Raw genomic sequence first — 27,215 nt, forward strand, 5'->3', positions numbered from 1 at the left:
CTTTTGTTTTCTTGCCCTGTGGTGGTATATTGACTTTATAAAAGCTGACTGGAGGCTGGCAAGTAGAGAATCAATTAGCGTCACACACACGAGGCTGTTATCTGCTAAAGACGCCCCTAACCTTGACAAATAAACAGCTCAGTGAATCTATAATTTGACAGTCTTGTTTCTTGGTTGTGGTTGCTGAACACCCCAGCATTGCGTAAGGGGAAGCCAGGAGACACATTTGTAATGACTGTCCCTCAAACGCAAAAATATGTTGTCCCTAAATATTGTGCCCTGTGGGCTACACTACAATTAAATCTTAATTTCTTAATTGCATGAGAAGTGACTTGAACACACCGCACTGCCTCGGGCCTGCTGCTGTTGCACGCAGCTTTTGGAATGTTACATCATCCAGGGAATGAGCGCGATTCCAGGACAAAGACCAGTGACACGACTTTGCAGTGATCGTTCTGACAGCTCTGACCTGCAGGGAGTTGATATTTCCTACCTGCAGCTATGAGTCAGATTAAACTTTCCATGTGTAGTTTTATAAGTTCACTGGGTCTACATGCAGGTGTGTGTGAGTGTGTATGTGTGTGTGTGTGTGTTTGTATTCTCTCTGCTTGATAAGTGTGAGGAAACTAGGACACGATGTCTGCAAATGGGCCTGTTCTAATTATGGCCAGGTCTGCTCTCTGAGTGCTTCACCCTGCTTCACTCTGCTCCCCACTGCCCTGACATCCCTTACCACACTCTCAGCATCACTCTCATTAAAGCATCCCAGAGGTGTGTTTTGTGTACAAAATGAGTAAGGAAAGTTACTGCTTTCTTACTTTGGGATATATGAAAGATTGAATGAATATATATATATATATATATATATATATATATATATTCATTCAATCTTTCATTGCGAAGGTGTGCAGCTGTATTATTATTGTATGTATCCAGTGTTGTGGCTAGTGGAATGTTTTATGTTCTCCATCTTGAGATTTTTCAAGAAGACATAAAGAAAATTCACATTAGCTACATTTAAGATTGTAAATATCAACAGTGACGTTTTCCCTCATTGCCTCGTTTGACCCTGAAGCTGAATCCAAACAAAGTACACTGATAGAGAAAGGTCATTGGGTAGGCTCTATAGTAAACTTCTTCCAGTTGGAGCTTGGTCCATGTTATAAACAAATATAGGGATCGTTTAGGCTTTCATTTGATATTCGCTTTTATTTCTTAAACTGGTGCCATTTGTGTTTGACAATCTTATGACCAAATACTCATGCGCAAATGCAGAACAAATACTTCAACACATCTGTGCTGCATCTCCAAGTACTTTAATGGAAATGGGAATTAGTGAAGTTACCTTTTGGGAAATTCAAACTTCAGAGTTTAATAATAAAAAACAGAAGAAGAAGATCAGTTTAACAGCATTTCAGCATGTTTTTCCCACTTCTCAGTTATTCAATTATGTTCCCACAACATAAGTCAAGAAGAATGCATATTTTTATACCATGTTTGTAGTAATGTTCTTAATGTAAGATTGAGATAAGCACACATATATGTCCATTGATTTTTAAAGTCATATGCGTGTGCATGAAAAGGTGTGTACAGATATACTCATCCTCCCTTTATTTTCTTGCCCAGGATGGATGCAGTGAGGCTGAAGCTACGGACCTGACGGAGCGCTGCGAACTGATTAGTGACAGACTAATGACCTTAGAAGACGAGCTGCAGACGGCCATGCTGAACCGGGATCAGGCCCTCACTCATATCCTTTCACTTCAGTCCAACCCTTGATAAAACAAACTGTAAACATTTATTTGTGTGTCTTTGTCTGTGTATCTGAAGGCCTGAGTTTCTTCAAGGCCTTTCCAGTCCCAGAAATAGTCTCTTGACCGCCTGAACATTGACTGATGTTAACTTTCTTTGACTTTGCCTTTCAAGGCAAAAAAAAAAAGAAAAAGAAATCAACCTGTGCTATCTGACATTATTGGTGCATTCAAAGAGGGAATTGAAGATAAACTGGGATCAGAGGATTTTTCTCTGACAGGTTGGATGTGCCGACTGGAAAATGAAATGGTAAAAGTCCATGTGAGGTTATTAGAGGGCCGCCAGTCACAGCAAGCCAAGATTAAAGCAGGCTGACAGCGCTGCACCGCAGAGGAGAATGCCACTGCAGTGACTCTGCTCCTGCTGTATCTTCATGTCCATCCTCCAGCTGACCCTCTCTGCCTCTCGCCTCACCCCTAGTCTCACCCCCCCCCCCTCCCTTCTTTATTAATCTGCCCACTTCCACTTGCTGGATCTGGCTTGGAGGAAATTACGCTATCTGTGATAATGACTCAAATCAAACTGTTGAAGCTGATTACAGGTCACAATACATCATTTTCTGCGCTAATTAGAAAGCTGATTGGAAATAGATTAGTGTGTTTTTCTTGCTCCACTTTTCCCCTCTGCATGGTGGGCTTATTAGGAGAGATTGAAATGATATTTATTGCGGGAAGAAAATTTGTCACTGAGCCTCAACTTTTCTTTTTATTTCTTTTTTTCAAGATTTAGTTTCATTTTTACATCTATTATATTTGTAATTTTTAACTCGGTATGGAAAAGATATCTTTCTCATCTTTTTCGAATGATGAAAATATATATTTCGACTTAGGATCACGAATGCCTCTATACTTAGTGAAACAGGGATGGATTGTTTCGCAAGCTTCTTAGATATTCAAGTCCCTCCCTTCATGGTGGAGGGTCACTACAGATTTCTCCGTTGTTTGCATGATATGAGTGTAGCCTGACAGAGATTGACAGAGACCGGCCTACTTCTCTCCACCTCTTTGTTTTCATGTCCTCGAGTGTCATTTATTTGCAATATTTGAAGTCCCACCACTCGTCCAAAAGTGCCATGCACACTTGAGGACGCAGGAGACACGGGGCAATGCTGTTGGTTCGCAGAAATGGAGTTGGTGATGCTGCCACTGTTGCCATAGTGACAGGAAGATCAAACCAGTCGGCTCTAAGGGTCTTAATTGAGTCTCTGTGCTGAGCAGCACAGAAACTGGGATTGACAAGCAAAACCAAAGTGAGGCAAAATTCAGTCAGTCTATGATATGTGTCAGAGAGATTCGGCATAATTCTAAGTGTCTTCCTCTCATTTGGACCATGTTGCATAAAAAGTCTTGTCGAACCGTCTGCAGTATTGATGACAAGTTATTTAATGGCTGCTTAATTATGAATGAGGACAATCTGTGTCCGTTCAGACAGTAAAACGAGCCATCAGGCCCCATCTGCCATCAAAGCCATCCCTTTGATTTCCCACTTACGCTGGACACTCATACGATTAATTTGAGTTTCTAAGCAGGTTAAACAATCCCCCTCCTGATGACAGCCTCTATCCCGTTTCATTGACGGTTTATGAATAATTTAGGCAGGCAGTCTGTTTGCTTGGGTCCCCACATTGCCGACCAGCCTCACAGTTGAGACGAGCTCATGAATAGTGAATTGGATGGGGTTAAATTGGGTATGACTTGATGATCTGTCCCCGTCATCTGTTCGGGGGCCAAATTGGAGATTGATGACTTCATCAGGTTATGGCTGTCCTCTGCTATCACCATTAGCTGTCCGGGCCACAAGTGTCACCTTTACTCAGATTTTTAGCTGCTGGCATGGTTTTTGTTTTTATTTTTATTTTTTTGTCCATATAAATTTGTTTATGTCTGCTATGGCACAATTCTTCCTTAACTCACTTTGCACAGTCGCTTGAGAAAGAAGTCCAGGAAGTAAAATCTACTCTACAAACGATGCTCGCTCATCTCAAAGTGGAGGGTGAGGAGGAGGAGGAAGCAGAAGAGGAAGAGGAGTTGAATGACCTCATGAAAAATGGGACTGAGGAAGAGGAAGAGGAAGAGGAAGAAGACCAGTACTTCAGTGACAGCTGGGACATTTGAAATGGATGCCTGTAGTTGTTTATGAGCACTCGTGCACAGACCGGCTCTCTGAGAGTCTGACCTCGGCTTTGCAGTAGAAGTGACCCCATATCCATTTACTGTAAACCCCCACTCAAAGTGCTACACAACCAACCACTGTGGTACCGCTGAAAGTTTCCACTACAAAGCCCAAGAAAGTCTGTGTCACATCTCCGCCATCTACAAGTGAAAAATGAAGGGTTTCTGGGATAAATGCAACATGTAGGGACTGTACTTTCAACTCTTGGAAGTTTTTAAACTCTCGCCAGCCAGCGAAGACGCACTTTGGTCTACAGAGTAATTATGATATGTTTTTTGGGATATAGACATTCATGTCATGTTTTGCTGTGCAATTATATGACTGTTACTTTTCAGTTTTTACTGTAGAAACTTTAGCATTTGCCAACGCTTTTGAAGTTTTCAGCGTTAAAGGTACAGTATGTAAAATGTTTCATGGGGTCCTGCTCTGTGGACTTTGAAAGTTAAACATTTACTGTAGCATTTAGTTTGCTCCTTCCAGCCCTCATTCTTGGCAGTTTGTGGTTTCAAAGACATTTCAAGCTAAAACTATTTCATATTGTACCTTTTAAGCAAAACTATATTTTATTTAAAAAAAATTTAATATGAGCTGGTTAAAGGATTTTATTGATGGACCAAAAGGACAATCTAAACATTTATATGAACAGTTTTGCACAGAAACTAAAAAGCATCTATTCCTGTGTGGTTTCATTGTGACGAGACTTCAGTCATATGACATAACTAATTTGTGGTGCTATAGAATGTGAGCGAACACTTTATTGTCTTTGTGTGGAAAATGCAATATTTAGATTGCCTCCCTTTTGCTCTCTTGAAGCTGTGTGTACTTGCAGACCTGCGCCAACATTGAAATTTGGTCAAACTGCATCTTAAAGTGAATTGGGAAATATGAAGTAGAAACTATGAGTGGGCACCTGAAGTAAGTATTTGCAACTGCTGTTTATTTTGTTGTTGTTTTTCCACTGCTTGCCACTGATTATGTGGAGATTTCTTTATTTTTATTTTTTTTATATTCTATTTCAGAACATGCTTTCAATGGGTGTCATTTGACTTCATGCCAGAAGCGTAATTGTACTTTCACCCATTAATCAGTTTTTTGATTTACTGTGCAGCTTGAACTCGCTGTATCATTTCCCCTATTTATTCCTTACAGCGTCACACTAATTACAGCATGTACCATTCAACCTAACGTTGTGTCCTGCTGTTTTCTTCTTGTATTGACTTACAAGCCCCTCTGGTGATTTTATTTTTTTTCTCTTCTTTTTTTCCTTGCTAGAAAATGTGCGGGCATGCTGCCAGGCAAGCGAGGGCAGTGGTGACATGTAGGAGATATCAATACGGTAATAAAGGTCTTGTAGTGAGGTCTTGAGGGGATACATGGGTTACTATTGTTATCTCACCTCGGCAGCGACAGTGTGGCTAATTGGTAGGCAGCTTCACAGAGGACATGATGGAGAAAAATGGAATGGCATTGTTTTATCTCTCATCTGATTCTGCCCTCTGCATTTATTTTTTTTTCCCCCCTTCTTTCCTTTTTGGAGTGGGGCGGGGAGAGTTGAGGGATTCTCGCATGCATTTCTGCTGTCCCACGCTCTCGGCTGTAAACACAGCTGAACAATAGGGCCTTTCTCACATTTCTGCCAGGTTTCAAGCCGCTTGCCAGGCCAGAAGTCCCCACATCTATCAGCTTCAAGGCAGCATGCAGACAGAGCCTGGCACACACACACCTTCCTGCCAAACACCCCCACCTCATAATTGAATCTGTGCTTGCACCATACTGTGCCCCGCGTGGCAGCTCTGCTCATAAAATGGCCACAGAGAAAAACCCAGATGGTTTTCAGCAGGCAGATGTACCGGAGTGAGATGTTTCTTGATGTAAAATGATGCACCGTGCAGCGCGGGGTTCTTTATCGTTGCGATTTGGTACGAGGATACTCTAAACTGTTCTTTGCTTTCTACACTTCCCTACAAGCAGATCTGTGTTGTATAAACAGTGTAAATCTTTCAGTTTTATCCTTCGGATCAATGAAAAGAACAAAGGGAGAGAAAAAAAAAAGTCATATTCAGCATATAAAAATAACAAGCACTTGTAGGAGATGATCACTGGTTTCATGGAGAGTATTTCCTAAATAAATGAATGATTGTCGAGATGTGTTTATATGAAGCGATTTGGTGGGTGGGGAACTTGATTTGTTTATTAGATTCCCTGCTGAATTGTTACATTGTCTGGCAGGTACATGTACAAACTCTCTGAAGCGTGAGGGAATCATAGATGGTGCTGGAAATTTTCCACTCGCAGCGCCTCAACCAGCCTCACAGACATCACTAATGAATGCAAATTGAGCATTTCTTTTTTTTTTTTTTTTTTTTTGGTGTTCATGCCTTTCACACCCTGGGAGATTTCTGCAGTCTCCCCTGAAACTGACACCTCTGTAATGTGTGAGTGACTGCGTGTCAGTTCTGGTCACTGAGTCAGTGAAGTCGAATCTCTCGAGAGGCGGTTTTGTATCCAACAAAACTGGACACGAAACCTGACCGTTGCCTAAAAATTGCCTTTTATTTCAAGCTTTCCAGTGGTTTCTGGAGCTCATTCAAATTCAATCTGCACTTTACTCAACTGCTGAATAAATTCAACAGAGCAATTAAACAGGGAGGAAATTCCCGCCGAATTAATAAGCATTTTAAATCATTTAATTGCAAAGTCCAAATCTGCATATTTCACTGTCAAACCGATGAAAGATGTTCGGCACAAGTGAAAAATAGAACAGACTGTGCAGGGACAACAGGAAATAAGCAGCCTTATTCTTTTTCCTGTGGTCTGATTGTGATGCTGAAAATCACACTCAATTATAAAAACTGTGCCAGAGGGTGATGCAGTCTTCTCAGAAACAGACCCAAATCCATTGTTTAAGTCTGTGTAAGAAATAATGAGATAAAATGAACTGCACTCAGAGACACACACCTATATGCATGTAAGTCTGGCCACTTCATAAATTACACATTGAAAATCTAAGAGCACTTGTGAAGAAACAATTGTTAGTGAGAGATCAGAAGTGGGCGTGCAACATGTGCTTGAACAAGAGTAGAGAGACTTTTACTGCAGGAGCCCAATCAAAAAATACCCCTAATTTACATATTTAAGGATTCAAAATAAAGGTGGGGGAATAATTAGTCTGCACATGCTCTGTCTGAGCAGCAACAGTTGATGAGTGAGTCTGTAAGGACTCTGTTCCACTGGGAGAAATCCTATCATGATAATATTGTTGTGACAAGAAGAGATTCAATCATCACTATGGCAACAACGAGCTGTGGTAGATTATTTTTTGGACAATAAAATACATTTATAAAAACAAAGTTTCTGACCAGTCCCTCTCAGGGTGAGACCTCTGCTGCAGTGATGTGCTTTTACATTTTTAGTCATTTGTCATGAATAGAACGGCACAGGTGGTGTAAAAAAAAAAGGATAATAGGTTGTTATAAAAGAAAAGATATGCTGACACTAATTGCAAAGAGGAAAGCAAGGTCATGACTTTAGTTTTTTTTTTTTTCCTTCTGGAAAATCTGAGGACTTTAACAACCTGAGAAAATTACGTTCCCTAATCTAAAAACATCATGTACATAGTGGGTGGTACATTATAGAACGCTCCCAGCATTTTCTTTGCTCATAAACTAATTTAGAGGACACTATATATTTTTAACCCCCAGCAGCTGCAGGGTTGCGTCTAAAATAAACACAACAATTTTGCTAAATGGTACACGATGACTATTCACAGGAAACATTTACTCCATTATCACTACTTGTGCATGCCTTTTAGTGTATTGTATTTGGTAAATGGATTTTTACCCATATTGCACATTTCACTAAACTGATCACTTATGTTCAACCATTCCTCGTACAAGAGCACACATACACACACACTAAGGTTGAAGGCTGCCATTAAAGATGCTCTCACACCATTGGGAGCAATTTGGATATCAGTATGTTGTCGACAGACCTTTGGACGCCTTAGCAGGGTGAGATGGACGTTCAAAACACCGACCTTCACATATAGTTGGGCGCAATGGGAAAATTCATTTTCTCAAGCACACATACCCACATAAAAGTGCAGAGCCGTTTATGCTTTCTGTCCACTGTTGTTTTGTCGTGGTTCATGTAAAGTAACTGTAGCCCCCAAAATCTGAAGGGGTCAAACTTAGAACTGAACTTTCTTCCATCAGCACTGATTTCACCACAAGTTCATGAAGGTTGGAGCTACGTGACTGAATTCCGAGCAGGAAAAGGGCAAATCATTGTGAGGCCAACAAAAACAAGATTCAGCCTCACGACCAGATGACCACATTTTGATCTAGCTCTTCTCCCACAAAGATATTTCAGTAATATGGCAATCACATTAATGAAAACTTCTGCATACTTCTTCATTTTGTTAAAGTGCATTGAGAAAAATTGTAAATTCAAATCGAATATAAATATGGTTGAATTGACCTTTCATTTACTCCACCAGATGTAAAATCCGTGATTTAATGATCTTTGGAAACTAACTTGTAATCTGCAAACAGTGAGAACTACAGCCACACGTGGTCATGTATGATTTCGATTCTATACCAGTATGTACATAGACATGTGTCTTGTCCTGAAAAAAACTGTAGCGTATTTGCTTTTCCTACCACAAAACACTGTCTTGTTAAGGTAAAGGTAGATTTGAAAGTCTGGTTACAATTCTGCAAACAGAGTTTAACTGCACCTATTGATTATATGATCATTTCCAATCTTCCCGCTGAAACCGGACAAAGACACGACGGAACCAATTCAGAGTCAGCACTTTACCTGATATATATATATGTTTTGGACCGTGATGGAAAAGACTACGTGCAGTAAACCCATGCAGGCACAGAAGAACATGCAACCGTTTGTTTATATAGGTATTTATTTATTCTAAGGATTTATTTTTTGGTCATGTTATAGTTAGGGTAGTCAGCAACAGGAAACAAGACTATGAAGAAGGAGAGCATCAACAGGTTATCAGACTATTCTATATATATTCAGAATTATATTCACTTTGTCAATTGAGATACTAGATGCTTGGTGTTGTGTATCTTTTTCCTAATAAAACCTGCAGGGTTTTTTTGTATCTTCGCACACACAAATACACACATCCTCTGTCCGACCTAGACCTTGAGGGAATAAGCTAAAGTAATTTAGGTTGGGGGTAGGTGAAAAAATAAATGATGTCACAGTCAGTAACTTTGATCCCCATTAGAAATATAACAAGTGCTCCTGTCGGACTGCACTAAAATGGTTTTCTTGGAGGCAATCACTTTAAAAGCTTGAGTGTGCGGCTCTGACCAAAAACTGAGTAATAAGATCAAAGTCAAGAGAAACTCTGCGTGACACAACATCAAATCTCTTTAAAAAGATTCCCGGTGCTCTCATGTGAAACATCAGCGCTGAACGTGAAACAACAGTATTCGCAGGGAAGAAAACGGTGTGATTTCGTTTGATTCGAGCAGAGACGAGTTTGTCTTGGTATCCAGTGTCAAGAGAGATGAGTTGTAGACTGTTTTAGCGAGCAGAGAGAACAGAAGAGGAAACAATAGATTGATTATTACTTCAATGTCCGAACCAGAAAAACATACTGTTGGTTATTCCTCCGGGGAGCGCTCCTCCATTTAGATCCATGGAATGATGCTTCCTCAAAGAAGCCCAGCCTCTGGTTCACCTTGCACATCCCAAGGGGACTGTGCTGTCATTGGAAAGCTGAAATATCATGCCAGCTCTGCCATCTTTCCCACTTAGTTTTAAAAACAGACAGATACCACACCGGGGGGAGACAGGATCGATGGTTCTGATGGATGAAGCTGGCTGCCTTCAGAGAGAGGAGTGGAGGGGAGGGAAGTAATGAGAGCTCCTGTGAGCAATGGGGAGGTTTCTGCCATGGGGGGGTGGGGGGGAGGGCTACGTGGTCCTCCTCCTCTTCACTCGAGCTGCCAGTTTGGCCTAATGAGACGTGGTGAGGCTCCTGTCCTGGGGAGGAAGCTGGTGGTGAAAGGTGCTGACGCGCAGCATCTGTCTGTCTGGACCAAACATCAACAAGAACAAAGACTGTGTGTAAAGTTCACTTCATGGATCATTTTGTGATCCAGGGCCAGTAGATCCAGTCGATCCAGGTGTGAAACATATCTGAATTATACAAATAGACACTCAAATCCTCATGTTTAAGACAACACGTTGACCTTGGTCCTTGGATTAAATTCCTTCAGGATCATCATTTTAATTGAGGTTGAAGTTTCAGCACTAGATATTATTCTGTCAAGGTTGATACTTAAATGTTCTTTCAACAGTGACTCTGTCAATAATTCAATTGTTTTTCACAGTTGAAACGACTTCACTGAACCAACATTGATAATAACTACATTTAATGTTTAAATGAAAAACAACATTGAATCAATATTGATAATTCACAGAATGATTGAATCGCTGTGTAACAACAATACATTATCTTTATTTATAGATCCAATTAAAAAAAAAAATAATTCATGTTGAAAAAAATGATCGACTTGTTAACTTTAAAGAGAAACAGGGTCCCGTGCTCTTTGTGTCTCATGTTAACATTGTCGTATGTTAAAGGGCCGAGGGGAGGACGACACTGTTCAAAAGAAGCTTTTTGGACATATTAAGTTTGAATTATTCAATCTAACGAAGGTAATTGGAACAAAATTTGAGAAGTTTTGAAAGACAATAAGTTAAAATCATTTACAATATTCTTTTTTTTTATTTTAAAAGAAAAAAAAAAGTTTATGTGTACTTAATTTACTGCAATCATGAAGCACAAGCAGCGGGCAATCCAATTCTTTGTTTTAGGTGCGACTGACTTTTGAGTTTTGCTCATTGGTTTGGGTTTGCAGTGTTGCTAAATGCTAAAGTAGTTTTCACAGGACAGTTGCATGACATTAATGCTCAAACAATCTTGTTTGTTGTGCGCAGTATGAAAGATCGCAAACTTGAATCAACATTCTTACACACCTCTGCATTCTTACTGCAGCAGCTGTGAAACATCATCATGTACATTAATTGAAAAATCTGAAATTCAAAAGTGATAGAACCGTCCGTTATATTTGCTAGTGGGAAAATGGCATTTTATTTAACTACTAAATGGAACTGTTGACTACTTTTCAGTAATTTCTATAACACTTACATATAGTAATGTATGTATATATGGTAACATGTTTCCAAAAGCTGAAGACTACTTTCTCTCATGAACGTTCCATATCCGGGTGCTGATGATAGCCTGTATCCTTGTTGCGGGACTAAAGTTTTAGTATACGAATTTTATAAGGTTTCATCATTCCCCTTCATTAAAGCTGCAGTCAGTGTTTCATTTTGATTTCTATTTGAAATGAACCCATGAAAGCAACTCTCCTCTCGGAAGATTCACTTGGCTTTAAACGTTAAACCCCCGCTGGCCTCGGAGGTTGTTTGTAGTTTGTTCTTCATGAGTAACAAAAGCTGACTTCACTTTCAATTCATGCCAGTGACAACGCCAGGCGGTGAGTTTACAAAATCAAGATCACGAAAATAACATTTCTGTTCCAGGTGTGAAGTTTAGATAACATTGCATATTATATATGCCTGCCGCTTCTTGATTTCTTTATTCCTGTCAAAGTGAGGATTCTATTTTCTTTTTTCTGAGCCCAAGTCAACCTTTGGCAAACATCAGAAGTCTCTGATTGCTCTTGTTAGCAAAATGTGTTTCTGTTTGAACAAGGTGAGTGCGTGACAGCAATCTGCATGCTTCTATATTAAAAATCAACACTGGACCAATGCATCACAGCTGAGTGGAAACACTCTTCACTCATCCTCGGTAATACTCAAATTAGTTTGCACTCTTTCAGAATACTCAAATGTGTCTCCCGCTGACCACTGTGACCCGGTATTAATGTTATTAATTTAAGACCTTTCTGCATAACAGATTAGTGAGTTGACCCTGGGTTGACATCAGACTTGGTTTATGATGCCTCCGTTCATTCCAGATGAAAGGGGTTATTGTCTGGGTCATGCTGATTCCGAAGTGGAGCATTAACAGCGACGCATTAGTGCAAATGAAAGTATTCCACTTATGTGATACCAACATATTTTAGCTGTCAGTTTCAAGTTTGTCCGATGACATATGTCGCATGCACGCACACGCACACACACACTGAATGTGGCGTAAAGCAATTGAATTAAAATCATGAAATATCCTTCAAAAACCATTAATGTAAATTTTATCCCCATATAGACTTCAACCTCCACAAATGTCTTATGTGACATAGATTATGAAATCCAAAGTACGGAGCTCTCCTTTCTCCACACATTTTTATACTTAACTAAATAAGAAATATTTGGTGGAGCTACACTCCCTCTCTGGTCTCCGATTTGCACATCAACTAAATTATTTTTTACAGTAATTCATCTCCCTATCATATTGGATGAAGCTACAGCAGACTGAACAAACAACGATTAAATGTGTTTTAAAGTGAAGTGAAGCTGCCACGCCACACGGCACTGTGCCGCGCGTTAGTTTGTTATTCTAAATCCCGGAATCACTGTATTTTATACAATCACTTAAAATGCTCTTTGGCCATCTTTCAGGCCAAATTAATCAGTCGTTGTCCAAAAATAGGAGCTCAACAGTTCTATGTTGATATGTGGTTTATGTGACTGTTGTTATTAATTGTTTGTTTTCTCCCTGCGTTTCCTTGTTTGTTCCTTCATCATTTGTTATTTATATTTCCATTAAAAAGTCTTGCTCGTATCTACTACAGTAGTAAATGTGTTCTTATACAGACCTGCAACCATGGCACCTGTCACACTACGGTTTAGTAATACAACTTGATTTAAAAATGTCATTTTTCATCATTAAATTTACATAATATTCCCCCTTTTTTTTCCATACAAATTGCAGTCTGCCTTATAAAATGAGTCTTCAACTAAGCATTTGATCTTTGTCTGCATGAATACATTTATGTTCCTACAGGAATGACAAGTCCTCAGTCCTCATAATGTCCGTGTGTGAACGTATGTAAGTCCCCACAAAAAGCATAAATTCATGATGCACACACACACACACACACACACACACACACACACACACACACACACACACACACACACACACACACACACACACACACACACACACACACACACACACACACACACACACACACACACACACAGAAACATGCCTCAGTACGTTTGACAAGAACCTAACGCACTATTTATAGCATTTTAGCCCTGAGACTTGCAGCATCTTAAAAAAAATGTGTCAAGAGTGGCTATGTGGGTCCTCTTAAACTTTCCCATCCTTTAGAGCTCAAACACTGAAGCAACAAACAGATGATGAAGAGCAGCCCAAGGACATTAGTGCCATTTGGAATTTAAAACGGGAGCAGAGTGAAAAAGAGAGGAAGAAATGGAGAATGACAGAGAAAACAGATAGCAATGAGAGTATTCCTGTAGGGGATGATGTATATCTATAAAAGATGCTGGCTGAAACACACATCAGAGAATAGATGCTTGCTGGATTTTGCAGAAAAGCAGTTAAGAGAATTCCTGTTTCATTAGACCTCATGTCCTCTGATTTATTATTAATTATATTGAATGGGTAAATGTTGGGAATGACTGCTACCTACATCTCCATGACATTCCTCCGGCATGAATTATCCAAATGAAATGGAAGTAGTAAACCTAGATAAGCAGACTCACAGCTACAGGAGACAAGATAAAGTTAAATGGGAACATCAATATTCATCAGCCTGAGCAGCTGAAAGTGGATTAAACATGCATATTGTGTCATGACACTGAGAAAAGTCCAGTTACACAAATATGTATTTCTGATTGCTGAATGACTGTTCTGATTAATCAATAGATGTTAAACTGTACTCTTACCAAAACACGGGACTTTTAATCTTGTTGAAACACTCACATACACCATTTATTTATAGTTTTATCAATGTTATTGTCTCACAAAGATGTTTGAGGCTGTGCATCAGGTATATTTACCTAATTTGGACATTTTTAATTAAATCACCAAGTCTGTTTTTGTCCCGCGGTCGTTCATATATCAGTTTGTTAAATTGACTTTCACATCTGTGCAAATCGCTGTGAGGCAATGGAACACAAGAAACGCAGACTGTTTGCGTGATCTATTAAAGCAATGATGCGTGCGTGTCTCTCCACTTTACCGGAAAAGCTCACCGTATATCAGTTGATTAAAGTGGCACTTAGCATTATAGATTAGGACCCGTGCATGCATAAGGACCCAGGTCAAATGTCCTAATGCATATAGCAGATCATCTTAATCTGAATTAACCCCAGTTTAACCTTGCAGCTGCATAAAGTATCCGTGTAATCATAAACTGGTTGCATGTCATGCCCGGGTAATATTCCATGTGTTTGTATCACCGAGGCCTCGACCGCTGATAAGGATTTGTCACACGGGTTTTGGAACTCAGATGACTCCAAGTCGACTGTACTGCACCAAACAAGTGTTGTGACTCGTCCAATCTCTCCAACAAAGAACATGTTAGAAATCCTTCTCTGAACATGGCCAGATTAGCTTGATTGCTTCAAAAAGCAGGATCCTGGGAATAACGGTCAGTTTTTGAGAAAAAAAAAAGAAGAAGTATTTATAAAGAAATAAACCATTGAATGTTTTGATTCTCAGCCATGTGTGTGTTGAATTTCTACAAAGATATTGTCCATGCTAGTTACTGATGGTAATATTTTAGCTTTTAGCTGCAAGGTAAACTGGGTAAGTTGTCAGCGAGAATACAGTATCTTATGGGCTGCACTCCAGCAATGGCACATATATGTCACGGTCATTGTAAAAATTTGTTTTGCCTAGTGTTCAGTCTAATAAATAAAATCTGTCAGTATGAGTTTTTTACTTCATCATTTCTGATTTCAATCTCTTACATATGACCATTTTTTACCGGTTCCCCCTGGACAGAGGGTTTGTTGTATAACCGATGGAGACGACGGCGGCCACTATTTGTTGCGTTTGAGTGAAAAGCTGTATTTTGTGATTCGATTGCAGTTGTAAAAGCTCAACCATTCCAGTTTGCTTCACAGTGCCCCAGAAGGTTATTCAAATTACATGATTCACTGATTTTCTTATATAGTTTGGAAGTACCCAGGACGTGATGTTTGGTGCTTTTCCATGTCTTACAAAACATATGGGGGGAAAAAATGGCTTGGAAATACAATCATGGTCCTATTTCAACTGAATGTTAGTGCGCCTTTGTTTTTGATTGTGCCCTCTTATATTTAAAGAAAAAACAACAACTTTACAGAACTTTGAGTCAACAACTTCAAACTGTCCAACGTTGAATTGTTTTCTGCTTTCACATAAACCCAATAAAGATTGAGTTAATCAGGTCTATTTTACCCTTGTGAGATTCCAAAAAATACAATCAGTGATTATTGTTGTGACAGTTTACTGATTTAACGACTGACGCTACAAGGAGCTTGTCCTGGAAAAGAACAAAATCTTCTTAAAAATAACCCCAGTGTGACCCCCCCCCCCCTTCCATCTAGATTTCTGCAGAAAATGCTAACTGCATTTTTATCTCCTAATACCTTCCTCACCTTTTGGAGTCTGGGACGTTGTGTAACACTTCAAAAATAAGGCTGCAGCAGTTTCAAGGGCAAAGTGAGAAAAACATCGAACACACAGGGGTCTGCGAGGTTTATTAATATACAGCTGTCAGATTAATAACATACAGTTGGCAGAGAGATACAGTACACTACAGTATATCCTGCTCTGCAACCGGTCCACTGCAGAGCCATGAGGTCACTTTGTGGCGTCTCCCTGGGAGACTTCCAAAAGCAGCCATTCCTCCTGCAGTGTAGGAAATGAACTTGAGGAGCCCTTTGTAAACACCCGGGGGAATCTGTCTCCACGTGACCCCGAGGTCATGGACATGGTGGGAGCGGCTGAAACTAAAACACTAAGTCTGTCTGGAATATGGGCATCTCATTTCGTCCTAATTTCTTGTTCATGCGGTTCAATCTTTTGCGTGTCTATCTTCCACTGGGTCTTATTTGTTAAGAAATGAGACTGGGGAGTATTTCATTGGAATAATGCAAAAAAAAAACCAAAAAAAAACCAACATTTTATTTTCCTTTAACAGTTATTAGTCTTAGAAATATTTGATTTGATTTGGGATTCATGTGCAATCATGACAAATTATCAAATTGGGAGTTATGTATTTATTCCCACATTTATTCATGTGGTAAATGTGAAAATGTTGCATGGAAATTGCATGAACCCATGAGCAGAAATAAGCTGGCAGCCCTTAGTGAACATCTCATGCTCTGGGTGATACGAGAAATCCAGGAAAAGAGCATGAACAGTTGCCTTGGGAGTCTTAGCAATGTTGCCCTCCCTTTGTTTTTGTTGCCATGGCAGTAGCTCATCCATCCTCCAGCATTTCACAGTCTGCTTGGTGTTACTATTTCTCATACTCCCCCTCCGCATGTCCCCGTGCAGCCTACGGCACCACTGTAGTGCCCCATCAGCACCACTGTGCCATCTGCAGGCACAAGACTCCCACAAACCCACTGGGTGTATCTGTCACCGAGCATGGCTGCGGAAAAGGTGAGGTGCTGAGGTGAAAAATAACCTGCTGGCTGCTTTTGCTCCGAGCAGCCAGACGGAGAGAAACCCTCTTGAGTAAAAGAAGCAAACTGAAAAAAAAGAAAAAAGTGTGTATTGCTCCTTTCTTTCTCTTGTGGGATGCTCTGATTTCTGTGGGCTGTTGCTGCCTTGTGTAATGTTTGAAACAAACCAATCAGGGAATTTATAATGAATAGCTCATTGTGCAATGGCCCCATGCTAAGTCAACAATGAGACACTGTGATCTCAGATATTGGTTTAGCATCTTGAGAAAATTACACCAACTGCGCCTCGTTCACATCTATACATTTCTGTTCACTTTGCTCCTGCACAGATGAACAAAACGTTTAAATAAACATTACATTTGCTGTTTAGTGGAACATCACAGAAACTGAACTGACTTTAGCGGTCTTAAAAATCCACTATGTTGAAGTTGGATTTAAATATGGTGAGATTGGCTGCGCCACGCATTAGTACACGAACACCATGATGTTGCATTGTTGTGATCATAGGAGGACGATAACACGATGTGTAAACAAGGCCTCTGCAAACATAGCTCTCCATTACGTTTTGTTGACTTGTTTTGTTGTGGCGTCTGTGTTGCGCTGGTCATTGTGTCGTAGTCCAAAGCATTTCAATTGGTTGGTGTGTAGCCCAGGCTGGCAGCTGTGCGGCGTAGCAAGTCGGGCATCGCAGCATTTTTGGCACTGTCAGAAAATTATTGCAGGCTGTTGGTCATTGCATGAGAACGGCTATTTACGAACCTCAATAAGATAAAAGATGAGCAATCACGAATACACTGCACTTTAAAAACGCTGACCCTACGAGGTACAGTGAGTCTTGACCACAGTCAGCCTGTGAGAATCTTTTCTGTATTTCAAACACTCTTTTCGTGTGACTGCTGCTATGCAAAAAATACATAATGCAAAACAATGATTTACAGATTTCCATAGAAGTGAAATGGCGGACCATACCCACATTCTCTATTGAATTTGCTACTGAGCTTTTTTCATTGTGCGTCACTGCTACAAAAGCAAAGTCTTGATATAGGGAACTTTATTAATTTATCTCCTGAATGCACCTGTGGTGTTTGTAGATAAAGTATATTTTTAGTCTTGTTTATTCATTTGCCTGATAGCAGTTACCACCTCTGATTCAGTGGAAGGAGACATTGTGCAGTCAGACTTACTGTCAGACTGATTTGATAACAGTTAATCCAACTTGGTGGATCCCGGCTGCTAAATGGATGAAGGCAAGCTACACACAGGAAGCAGTGGTGGCCGAGAGGTTAGAGATGTGGACTTGGGAATGGAAGTTTGCAGGTTTGAATCCCAAAGCTAGTTTCAATTTAGAGAAGTAATTTCCCCAAGAGGATCAATAAAGTTTGGTTTCTAGCCTACGATGCCCAAAGCTTGAACTATGATTGTGTCCCTTCACCACCAACACATCTGTAACAACTTTGCCAGAAATAGTCTTGCCGTCTCCTTCCATCCATCAGCGATGTGGTTCACTGCCTCGCTATAAGCAATTACCGTTCCAATTGGGCTTAATGACACTGAGAGGGAAGCTGATCTGCAGCACAGGGAGCAGCTCTGTGCTATTTATAAATCTTTTGAACAGACACCTGACGCTGCGCCATAAAAGATGCAGAGCTGCAATGAGAGCGACACAGTCCTGTTTGCCAGCCAGTGATTAGCTCAGGTGTTTCTCTACCACACCGTGACCCACTTCTGTACTAGGTGGACCAGGGCACACACGACGACAACAAACATGAAAACATCGTGTCTGGCTTTGTCTCCATCATCAAAGCTCTTTTTAGTCACGAGTATTTTTGTCATACGAGAGTGTCCCAACGCTGGCAAAATTTGCAATCCCTCCATTTTACAGTCCTGCTTGAATGGCACTCACCTAATTATTCTCCCGTTGAAGGATATTCCTTGTGTCAGGATGTGTCATCCATCTTCGTCTGTCACCACTGACTCCAGCATGGTGGCACATGACAGCTTCAGCATGAGTATCCACACACTGATTGATATCTCCATTGGCACTACCATTCACGGGTAATGAAAATGAATGACGGCACGTGCCGAGCGTCCCTCAGACTCTCTACGCCACATTAACTGCAACCAGCAAGGTTTTTGTTTTTTTTGTTTTTGTTGCCAGAAGCACAACTGCACTCTCTCTCCACGCATCTGTCCAACTGAATGTAGTTTGGCAGCTACAGTAACGTTAACATGACCACATTTGACATGACCACTGAAATACAAAAAAAACACTCTGGCATACATACTTCAGCAAATCGATTTTATGGTGCTTGAATGAATGCCGGTTTTAAACAATGTTCTTGTCTTGACTGCTTGAAGAATAAAACTGGAGAGTGGGAGGCGACGGCCTCATTCACCATCTCAAGTTTTTGTTTAGGTTCAACATCATTTCATGGAATAAGATTAAAGTTGCTGTGGTCAATATTTCCAACATTCACTGTCTCTAAAGTTCCTGTGTGTGACTGGACAGATGACATCATGGTGGTAAACCTCTGGATGATTTTGGCTTTGTTTGGAGCAGTCATCTGTTTATGGTAAAACTCCCTCTTTGGCTTCACTGGTAGAAGAAGTGAATTCATTAGATGAGCAGAAATGACATTAAAAAAGTTATTACCCAACAAAAAACCTTGTATCTGAGTTGATGGTGCAACCTTACATGTTAATTTGTTGGATTACTCTTAGTTAATAGTGGAGACTCTCCAGTCTATCTACAATGTTACACTTTGGGCTGTAATTTCCACTGAAATGCAACAAGGTCAGCTTGTCAATGCCGAGGGGACAACAAATCACTCGCAATATATTGGGGAGCAATTATTTGTCTATCTAAGTTTGAGGCGGGGGATGACACCTCATGGCCACCAAGTCATTTCAGACTTTGAAGGTGAGTGGCTTAAATCTTCACAGGGTGACTTGTCTGTGTGTGTGTGTGTGTGTGTGTGTGTGTGTGTGTGTGTGTGTGTGTGTGTGTGTGTGTGTGTGTGTGTGTGTGTGTGTGTGTGTGTGTGTGTGTGTGTGTGTGTGTGTGTGTGTGTGTGTGTGTGTGTTAAAATGCCTATAAAAGAAAGAAATATTTAGACAAGTCAGAGTCCCATTGTAGCACACATCTCTTTGAATTTCTGGAGTAAGTTGGAGTACCCTGATAAAACTTATACATGCTCAGTGAGAACACAAAATGTGTTGCTGTGAGGAAGCAGCGCTAGTTACTGTGTGGATGATTCTATATCTGTCATTGATTCACAAAATAATGAATGCAATATAATAAGCGCAAGAAAGAATTAGATTATCCACAATTACCTGGTAATGATAATAAAACATGGAGCTCAAATGAGTCACAAATAAATGACTAGGATATTGGATAAACTGAGATTCTTGCTTGACCATTTATACCGAGACAGACCGCAGATTGCTGATTTTCCAATATGTTCAGGGGACTGTTGCTTGTCTTTCACACTTGCAGTTCACAGGCTGCAGATCTCCCTGCCAATTACTCATCGCGTTTCACCCACCCACTTTATTTGGAATCAAATAGAAACCGGTTACCCTGCTGGGTTATTATTAGGCCAGTGTATTTCAATCCAAATCCAGTCACATTGAGAAAGCGTGGCATGAGTCGCACGATTTGGAGGACCTATTCTGTGTGGTACCACGGCGATGACATCGTGGCATTTAGCCAGAGAGATGAGTACCGCTCTCGAAGGCTTCTTATGGTGCGACTTGCTGGCTCACGCCCCAGCCATCAGCAGAGCAGGATCTGTATCTGATTGGTCGAAAAGACATTGGATGGAGGGAAAAGGGAAACAAGTGAATGTTTACAAATGTCACGCTGGTCCTGCCATACTTGTAAAAGATAATATTACAGCGCTCTGAGAACATCGAGCCACCACGACTGAAAGATAATGGAAGGTGACTTTTACAAATGTGAAGATGTGGCCTTTTCGGATTGAATTTCATCAAGTGGAGCCAGGGCAGTGCTGATTGTCCAGGTCATCAGGGCATGCCAAATGTATTTTTATTTCTATGTAGAAGCCAAATAGATGTGCATGTAAGCAAACCAAATATCTATAAGAGTGCTATTTAGAACAGCATGATAGAGCCTAAAGCAAAGCTCAAAGGTCTTTGTGGACTAACTGGAACGTGACAGTTTTATTAATGACCTCTCTGCATTTGTTTTGACAACATACAATAACATTTTGTGGAGTTTCTTAAATAACATAAAAAAAAAAAAAAACATGGACTTTTGAAATGTGAATATACATGTAATCTCCATAGCTCTGGTTATAAACCATTTGATTGGACTGTTTGAAGTTGAAGTTGTCAGTTGTGAGATAAGCCTGGTCGAATCAGTGGATGTCACACTGTGGGCTTCACTGTGAGATATCGCAGTGAGATATCGCACCAAGGGCCAATTTGGAGCTCAGACATCTATGGATAGCCCACGGTGACATTCAGACAGTTTCAGAAATCGGATTAATGAGTTAGTTATTGGCTTTGTTCTGCTCAGCAGCTGATTTAGAGGGAGTCATCAACTATGAACTGAAACCATTGTCAGTATGAAAATTCACACATCGGATCTGATCATTAGAGTGCTGCGTTCGCCAAACTTGGTGCTGGGAAATCACCGTGTTGCATGTTTGACATGTTGTGTTGCTCCAACACAACGGATAGGAACTGAAAAAAATCTGAGTTCAGACTAGGACTTTTTTCCCCCCGGAGGCCTTTACTACTCATCAGACTGGACAAAACACAAGAAAGTGGTGTTTTTTTTAACTGAATACCAGACTTACTAATGTGTATGAAATAAAAGTATTATTGTTAACTCATGTTGGGATCAATAAACACAGAATTCAAAATAGGTTGTTTTATATTTTGCAATGTATAATAAGTCTTAATGTACAGCCTGCAACAGCCACACCTGGTACAATTATATAATGTAGCTAATTAAAAGTTGTCTTGATCACAACAGTTTTTCTTTAAACTTTTATTTCTAAAAAAAAATTATTCTTGAAATAAATGGTTTTATCCTACAAATTCTGCTTTCTCATTATGATTTCTTTGACAAAAAAATTCCAATTAGAACTCATCTTCATTTATTAATTCATAAAACAATTAGTTCATAACTAATTATTGATGTTTTTCCTGAGCCGAGTTATAACTTTGCACTTTTGTATTATGAAATAAATTCTAGCTTTACAATCTGTGTGAAATTTCTATTTGAAAATGGGTTTCTAAAGCTGCGCCCCCATCCAGTCGTTTGCATGTGTTGCATGCTGTGACGATAACAGCAACTAATGCACTGACCCCTTAACCTGCGTTATTGCTCACTATTGTGAGTAGCAAGGCAAGCCAATGCCTCCGGACAGAGCACTGGCTGGAACAAACCTCCATACAGCAGAGGGGGGAAAAAAAAAAGTGTGTTCTTTCAGTGGAAGGACATGGCTGCACATTCGAGGGTTTTCTTTTCTCTTTTTTTAATCTAGCAGAGTGACTCATTTTCCATCTCATCTGGGGGATGGTCAGTCTGTTGAGTGTGATCAGTGGCTTACTGCACCACAATGAAATTAGTGTCAACATAAACAGGGACTTGATGCAGGAGAATGTGCTAAAGTCTTCTAAAGGCGATGAAACGCCTAGTCATTGAACCGACACAGATGCTTGGTACGATCTTTCCGCCTGCTCTCGTCAAGCTATTTGGCTCCCACGAATTAGTCTTGAGGCCAAAGCTGTACTACCCGTGACCTGTTAACACTACGGAAGGTTAATGTACTACTGGTGGCAATGGCAGCACTTATAAATTGTTGGGCAGGTAGGCATGAAGAATGCCGCCAATGTGATCTACGGGGTATCCCATTCCTGCTGGTCTAGATCTTTCTCTCATATTATAGTACAATCTTTTCTGTATGTGTCCAGTAAGGTAACTTGTTTAGCATTTAATCTAACAGTGACACAGGTAAATAAGTACAAACAATATGTCACATCCCTTTGATACTAAGGACATTGCTCATATACATACATGAATGCGCATGTCTCCACCACCTTTGACCTCGGGAGATCAAACGTGCAATGCCTTTTACAAAAATAGAAACATGCTCACCTTTAAATTGTTCAGGAATACAACAAATGAATATGTGTGCTTAGAACTGTCTACATCATTCAATTAATCAAATGAAGTCCAGTAAAGAAAATCAGTCTGCCAGCTGAGAGTTGGAGTATGAACAATCATGAGTGTAAATGATTACAAGCCTGTCCATAAGAAACTACCAACCTTACTTTTTAAAGAACTTTATTTATTGTTTTTCATTTGCACACAAACTTAAGACAAGTTAACAAATAGAAAGCTACCCACTCCCACCCCAAGGCCAGTGGGGAAAAAAAAAAGAAAAAGATAAAAACACATAGAAAAAGAAAGGTTAGTTTCTTACACTCAAATCTGTTTGGATGTACTCAAATAGACTCATTGAGGCATTACACACCACAATGTACAAGGGCGTTGATCCAAAAATGCCAATGACCGGATCAGGATGTACTGTGACCGTGTATACAGTATGCGATATGGCCTTGGAAATTTGTATCCAAAAGCTGCTCAAAGACTTACTTCAACCTTACTTCTGACATAGCTTCAATAATGTTTTTCTTGCTGTGAATCTAAACAGACAACTAATTATTGTCAAGTGAAATTCCATTTGAAGTCTGACATCAAAATGTGATTCTCAAGCTTTGCTTTACTTACATTTGAGGACACATTTATTTACCATGACACACCTATTGAAAACATGTCACAATTATTTATCTTCCCAATTATATAACGAAATGATGAGTATTTAAAGCATCATCACCTGATCGATTGGCAATCATATTTATTTTGGCTGATAACAACATTTGATTTGAATGTTGGTATTTCTTAAATTGATATAAGCAAGAAAACATGCCAACCACCTCAAGGTTCGAACAGCAAAACGTCTCAACCTGATTCAGAGCGAGCCTGTCTCCACCAGGCCGAAGTGAAAGAATCAGGACTTGTGAATGAAATAGTCAAGTCAAAAAGAGGTTAGAAGAGAACATTTAAGGGTTCCACCGTCATGACTACTGGGCTCCCCCTCATGCGTAAACACAAGGACCCTGGAAGTTCTGAAGAAAAACGGCCAGAAACAGCAGCTAACGTGCACCATGAAGACGCAATGGAGAAATCAACAGCGGCTCCAGAGCAACAAGGTGATAATAGTTTTGAATTTTAAGAGTTTTTTTGCTTTTATCACACCAGCACAGAGACACAGACACGTGACCTGCTGTAATCTGCTGCCAGCTCACAAAGACGACAACTGAAGACATTTTATTTACAACTTCAGTTAATCTTAGTTAGTTTTATAAGCACTCTATTCCACTTTCAGTTAGTTGTCTTGTTAATAAAATGAAGTGTCGTATTTATTTTTATATCATCATGTTTTTTTCATTTCTAGTTTTCGTTATTTTGTTAGTTGTCCGCTAACGCTTATACCCTTCCTTCAGAGGTGACACCAGCAGCACCACCAACGTGAACAAGACAACTGACAAGGCACAGGTCAAAGAGTTTCGCCGGTATCAGAATTTGCTACACCCAGATAGCTTAGAACTGCAGACTTTCAGTGACTCTGAAAATGTTAGGCTGCTGACCCCGCCACATTTCATCCAAAGGCAGAAACAGTTCCATCAGATTTTAAATGACAAGGACAAAAGATTGGCCACACTGAAGAAAGAAAATGCCACGCTCCTCACTGAATTTGAAAACTTGAGGAAACAGCCTGAGTCTAAAAAGAAACGAGTTGAAAGAAGAATAGGCAGTCCTGTTTCGGGAAAAACAAGAGAAGAAGTTTCACGCTGAAGCTTCCAAAACAATTGTGAACTTGGATGAAGAGGGTTGCAGCTGAGAAGAGCCTCGCTCAAAAAATTAACCAAGTTGTGACACTTACCAAAAACATGGAAAATGCACAAAAAGATCACCTGGAAGAAAGATGCCGGGTTGAGATGGAGAGGTCGTGCCTCCTGGTAGAACGCGAGGAAACCATTTCTGCATCGGAAAAAGAACAATCCAGGTGGACACAGTCTGAGCTCCTCCGAACAATTAGAGCCACGGTATTAGAACTGGAATTTAATCTCATGGAGAACATGAAATCTACTAAAGAGTTAAATGATAAGAAGATGGCTTTGGAGATGGACGCTAACCCAAAAAAGAAGAAGAAATCCTTTTGGTAGTGCATCACCCAGTTTTTTAAGTGTTCCTGAGATCCCAACTGGAGCTGCCAGCCCAGTCCTTCTCTTCGGGTGCTCCGGCTTCCTCCAACAGTCCACAAAACATGCTTGCTGGGTTAATTGGCGACTCTAAATTCCCAATAAGACACTTTCACTTTTAACTAGATGTGAGCTGTGAACAGCTTCAGCCCCTCCCATCCTAAAATCAATCTGGTGGAAGACGATGCTGGAGGGGCGCATGGAGGAGGTCGAGGAATGACTCTCTGCTACAGAGGTCAGTCAAGGTGCCCACGACACTCACATAGCCGCCATAGAAAAAAAACTGCACAACTCCTGCAGCTGAAAACTGATGACTTGGTCAACCTTTTGGAAAAGCTTGGTCAACATAAAAACCTGAAAATAATCAACTTGTCGGAGAAGGCGGAGGGTACCGCCCCCCCTTAAGGAATTTCTCCAGACGTTATTGACTTTTGTCGGCCTTCCTGCCAACTTCCCCCCCACTGGAGACTGAACGTGCTCACTGAGACCTGGCTCCCACTCCGGGTCCAAGCAACCCCCCGAAAAGCGTCTTGGTAGGATTTCTAAGTTTTCCTCACAGAGAGTCGATGCTCAGAGCAGCCCTGAAGAATATCCTCCATGATGGCGCCCAACTTTTGTTCTATCCTGATTTGCCAGCGGAGAGCCTACGAAGGCGAAACAACGTGAGGAAGGAGCTGGCTCGCCTTAACAAGTTCAGTGGATTTGCATACCCGAGTGGATTTGCATACCCGGCCGGCCTGTGGTGTCTTCCCAAAGGACAGAGCCGCCTTTTTCACATGCACAGGATAGGGGAGGGTAAAGGCTGCTGTTCAGACTTTATATGTATTATTTTCATTTTGTCAATAGACAGGGGTTCAGGCTTAATTTTTCATATAACTGCTTCCATTCTGATTGATTTTTCTGCACTCTTTATCTCTCATCTAGTCATTTTCCGGCTCTGCAGCTCTCATGTCTGGTTAAACTCGTTACCTGGAATGTCCTGGGGTTAGGCCACGTGATTAAAAGAAAACATTTTTTAACATATCTGAAAAAACTAAAATCTGATTGCCTTGCTTCAGGAAGCAAGACTATCTGGTACTGACCATCTGAAGCTTCGGATGGACTGGGCAGGCCAAGTATATTTCTCCTCCCATTCACAGAGTAAAAAAGGCACATCCATCCTCATAAATAAGAACCTTCCTATCAGCATGAAGGAGCATGAAGATATTTATGCCTGGAATAATGACTTACCTCAATTTATGTCACAAACGATCTTAATGTTAATAATCATTGCAGGGGCTTGGGCTTCTTAGCTGTTGATTTCAATTGTATAATAAAGCTAAGATCATCTGCTGTCCTTAGAAATGTATGTACAGGCACCGGACTGATAGACGTTTGGCGTGACTTAAATCCTAAGACAGAAGACTACACATTCTATTGATATTCTCACAAATCTTGTTCTAGACTTGATAATTTTTTTTATTCACCAAAACGTTTTGCACTCCGTCCAGACCTGCTGTTTAGACCCTGTTGTCCTATCAGACCAGGCCGCAGTTAATTTATACATTATGAAGTGTAACTCAGTTTGAAGGTGTCGTAATAACTGCAGGAATTATTTACGGTCATACAAAAAACCAAGACCCAAATAACAGAAAATCTGTGTAGCGCCATTTAACACATTTTCTGCACCACGAGGTGCCCGACTTCCTCATGTCATTGCTGAAAAGGACAAAAGTTCAATGTAATGGAATCTACTGAAATGCTTTAGTGGAGTACAAGCTCATGGTAAAAGTAATTTGGCTTGATGTTGGACGTTTATCTGCCTGACAGCTACTTTGCATACTTCGAAGAAGAAAATCCGGCGTTACAGATTAAACAGTCCAACTGGATGCACGATGAGATCTTTAATTTGTATTTCATGCACAAGTGTAAGATAATTCACAGCGGTCAGATTGCTCATTCCTTGTTAATTGTGTTATCATTCAAGCGGTGTGAAGGTGTCACTCTCTGCTCTACATAATTAAGATGGGCATTCCTCCTTACTTTCACAAATTTAACAAACCAAACAATTTATCAGTTTAATTGGGGAAATAGGTGCCAGATTAATGAATTAGTTGCAGATTTTAGTGGTTAAACCTTGGATTCATGTGAATGTAACAATCAATTTCAGCGTGGCATGAAAGCTGTTCCAAAGACTTTTATTCTCTACAAGCCACTATCCACACATCTGACTTATCGCTGTGTAAAGTGATGGTGGAGTCTCACATTGTTGGGCTTGAAAGGGAACAATA

General features: G+C 40.3%; 1 protein-coding gene across 1 annotated transcript in view; it reads left to right on the plus strand.

Moving 5' to 3' along the window:
• The window catches only part of disc1 (DISC1 scaffold protein), a 52,228-nt gene extending 46,102 nt beyond the window's left edge, over positions 1–6,126 (plus strand). The window contains exons 13-14 of the mRNA XM_080481585.1: positions 1,627–1,752; positions 3,735–6,126. Coding sequence (XP_080337711.1) covers positions 1,627–1,752; positions 3,735–3,926 — 318 coding nt within the window. The 3' untranslated portion in view covers positions 3,927–6,126. The remainder of the gene's footprint in view (positions 1–1,626; positions 1,753–3,734) is intronic.
• The last annotated feature ends 21,089 nt before the right edge of the window (positions 6,127–27,215 follow it).

This window comes from Lipophrys pholis (genome assembly GCF_963383615.2).
Source record: "Lipophrys pholis genome assembly, chromosome: 15".
Taxonomy (NCBI): domain Eukaryota; kingdom Metazoa; phylum Chordata; class Actinopteri; order Blenniiformes; family Blenniidae; genus Lipophrys; species Lipophrys pholis.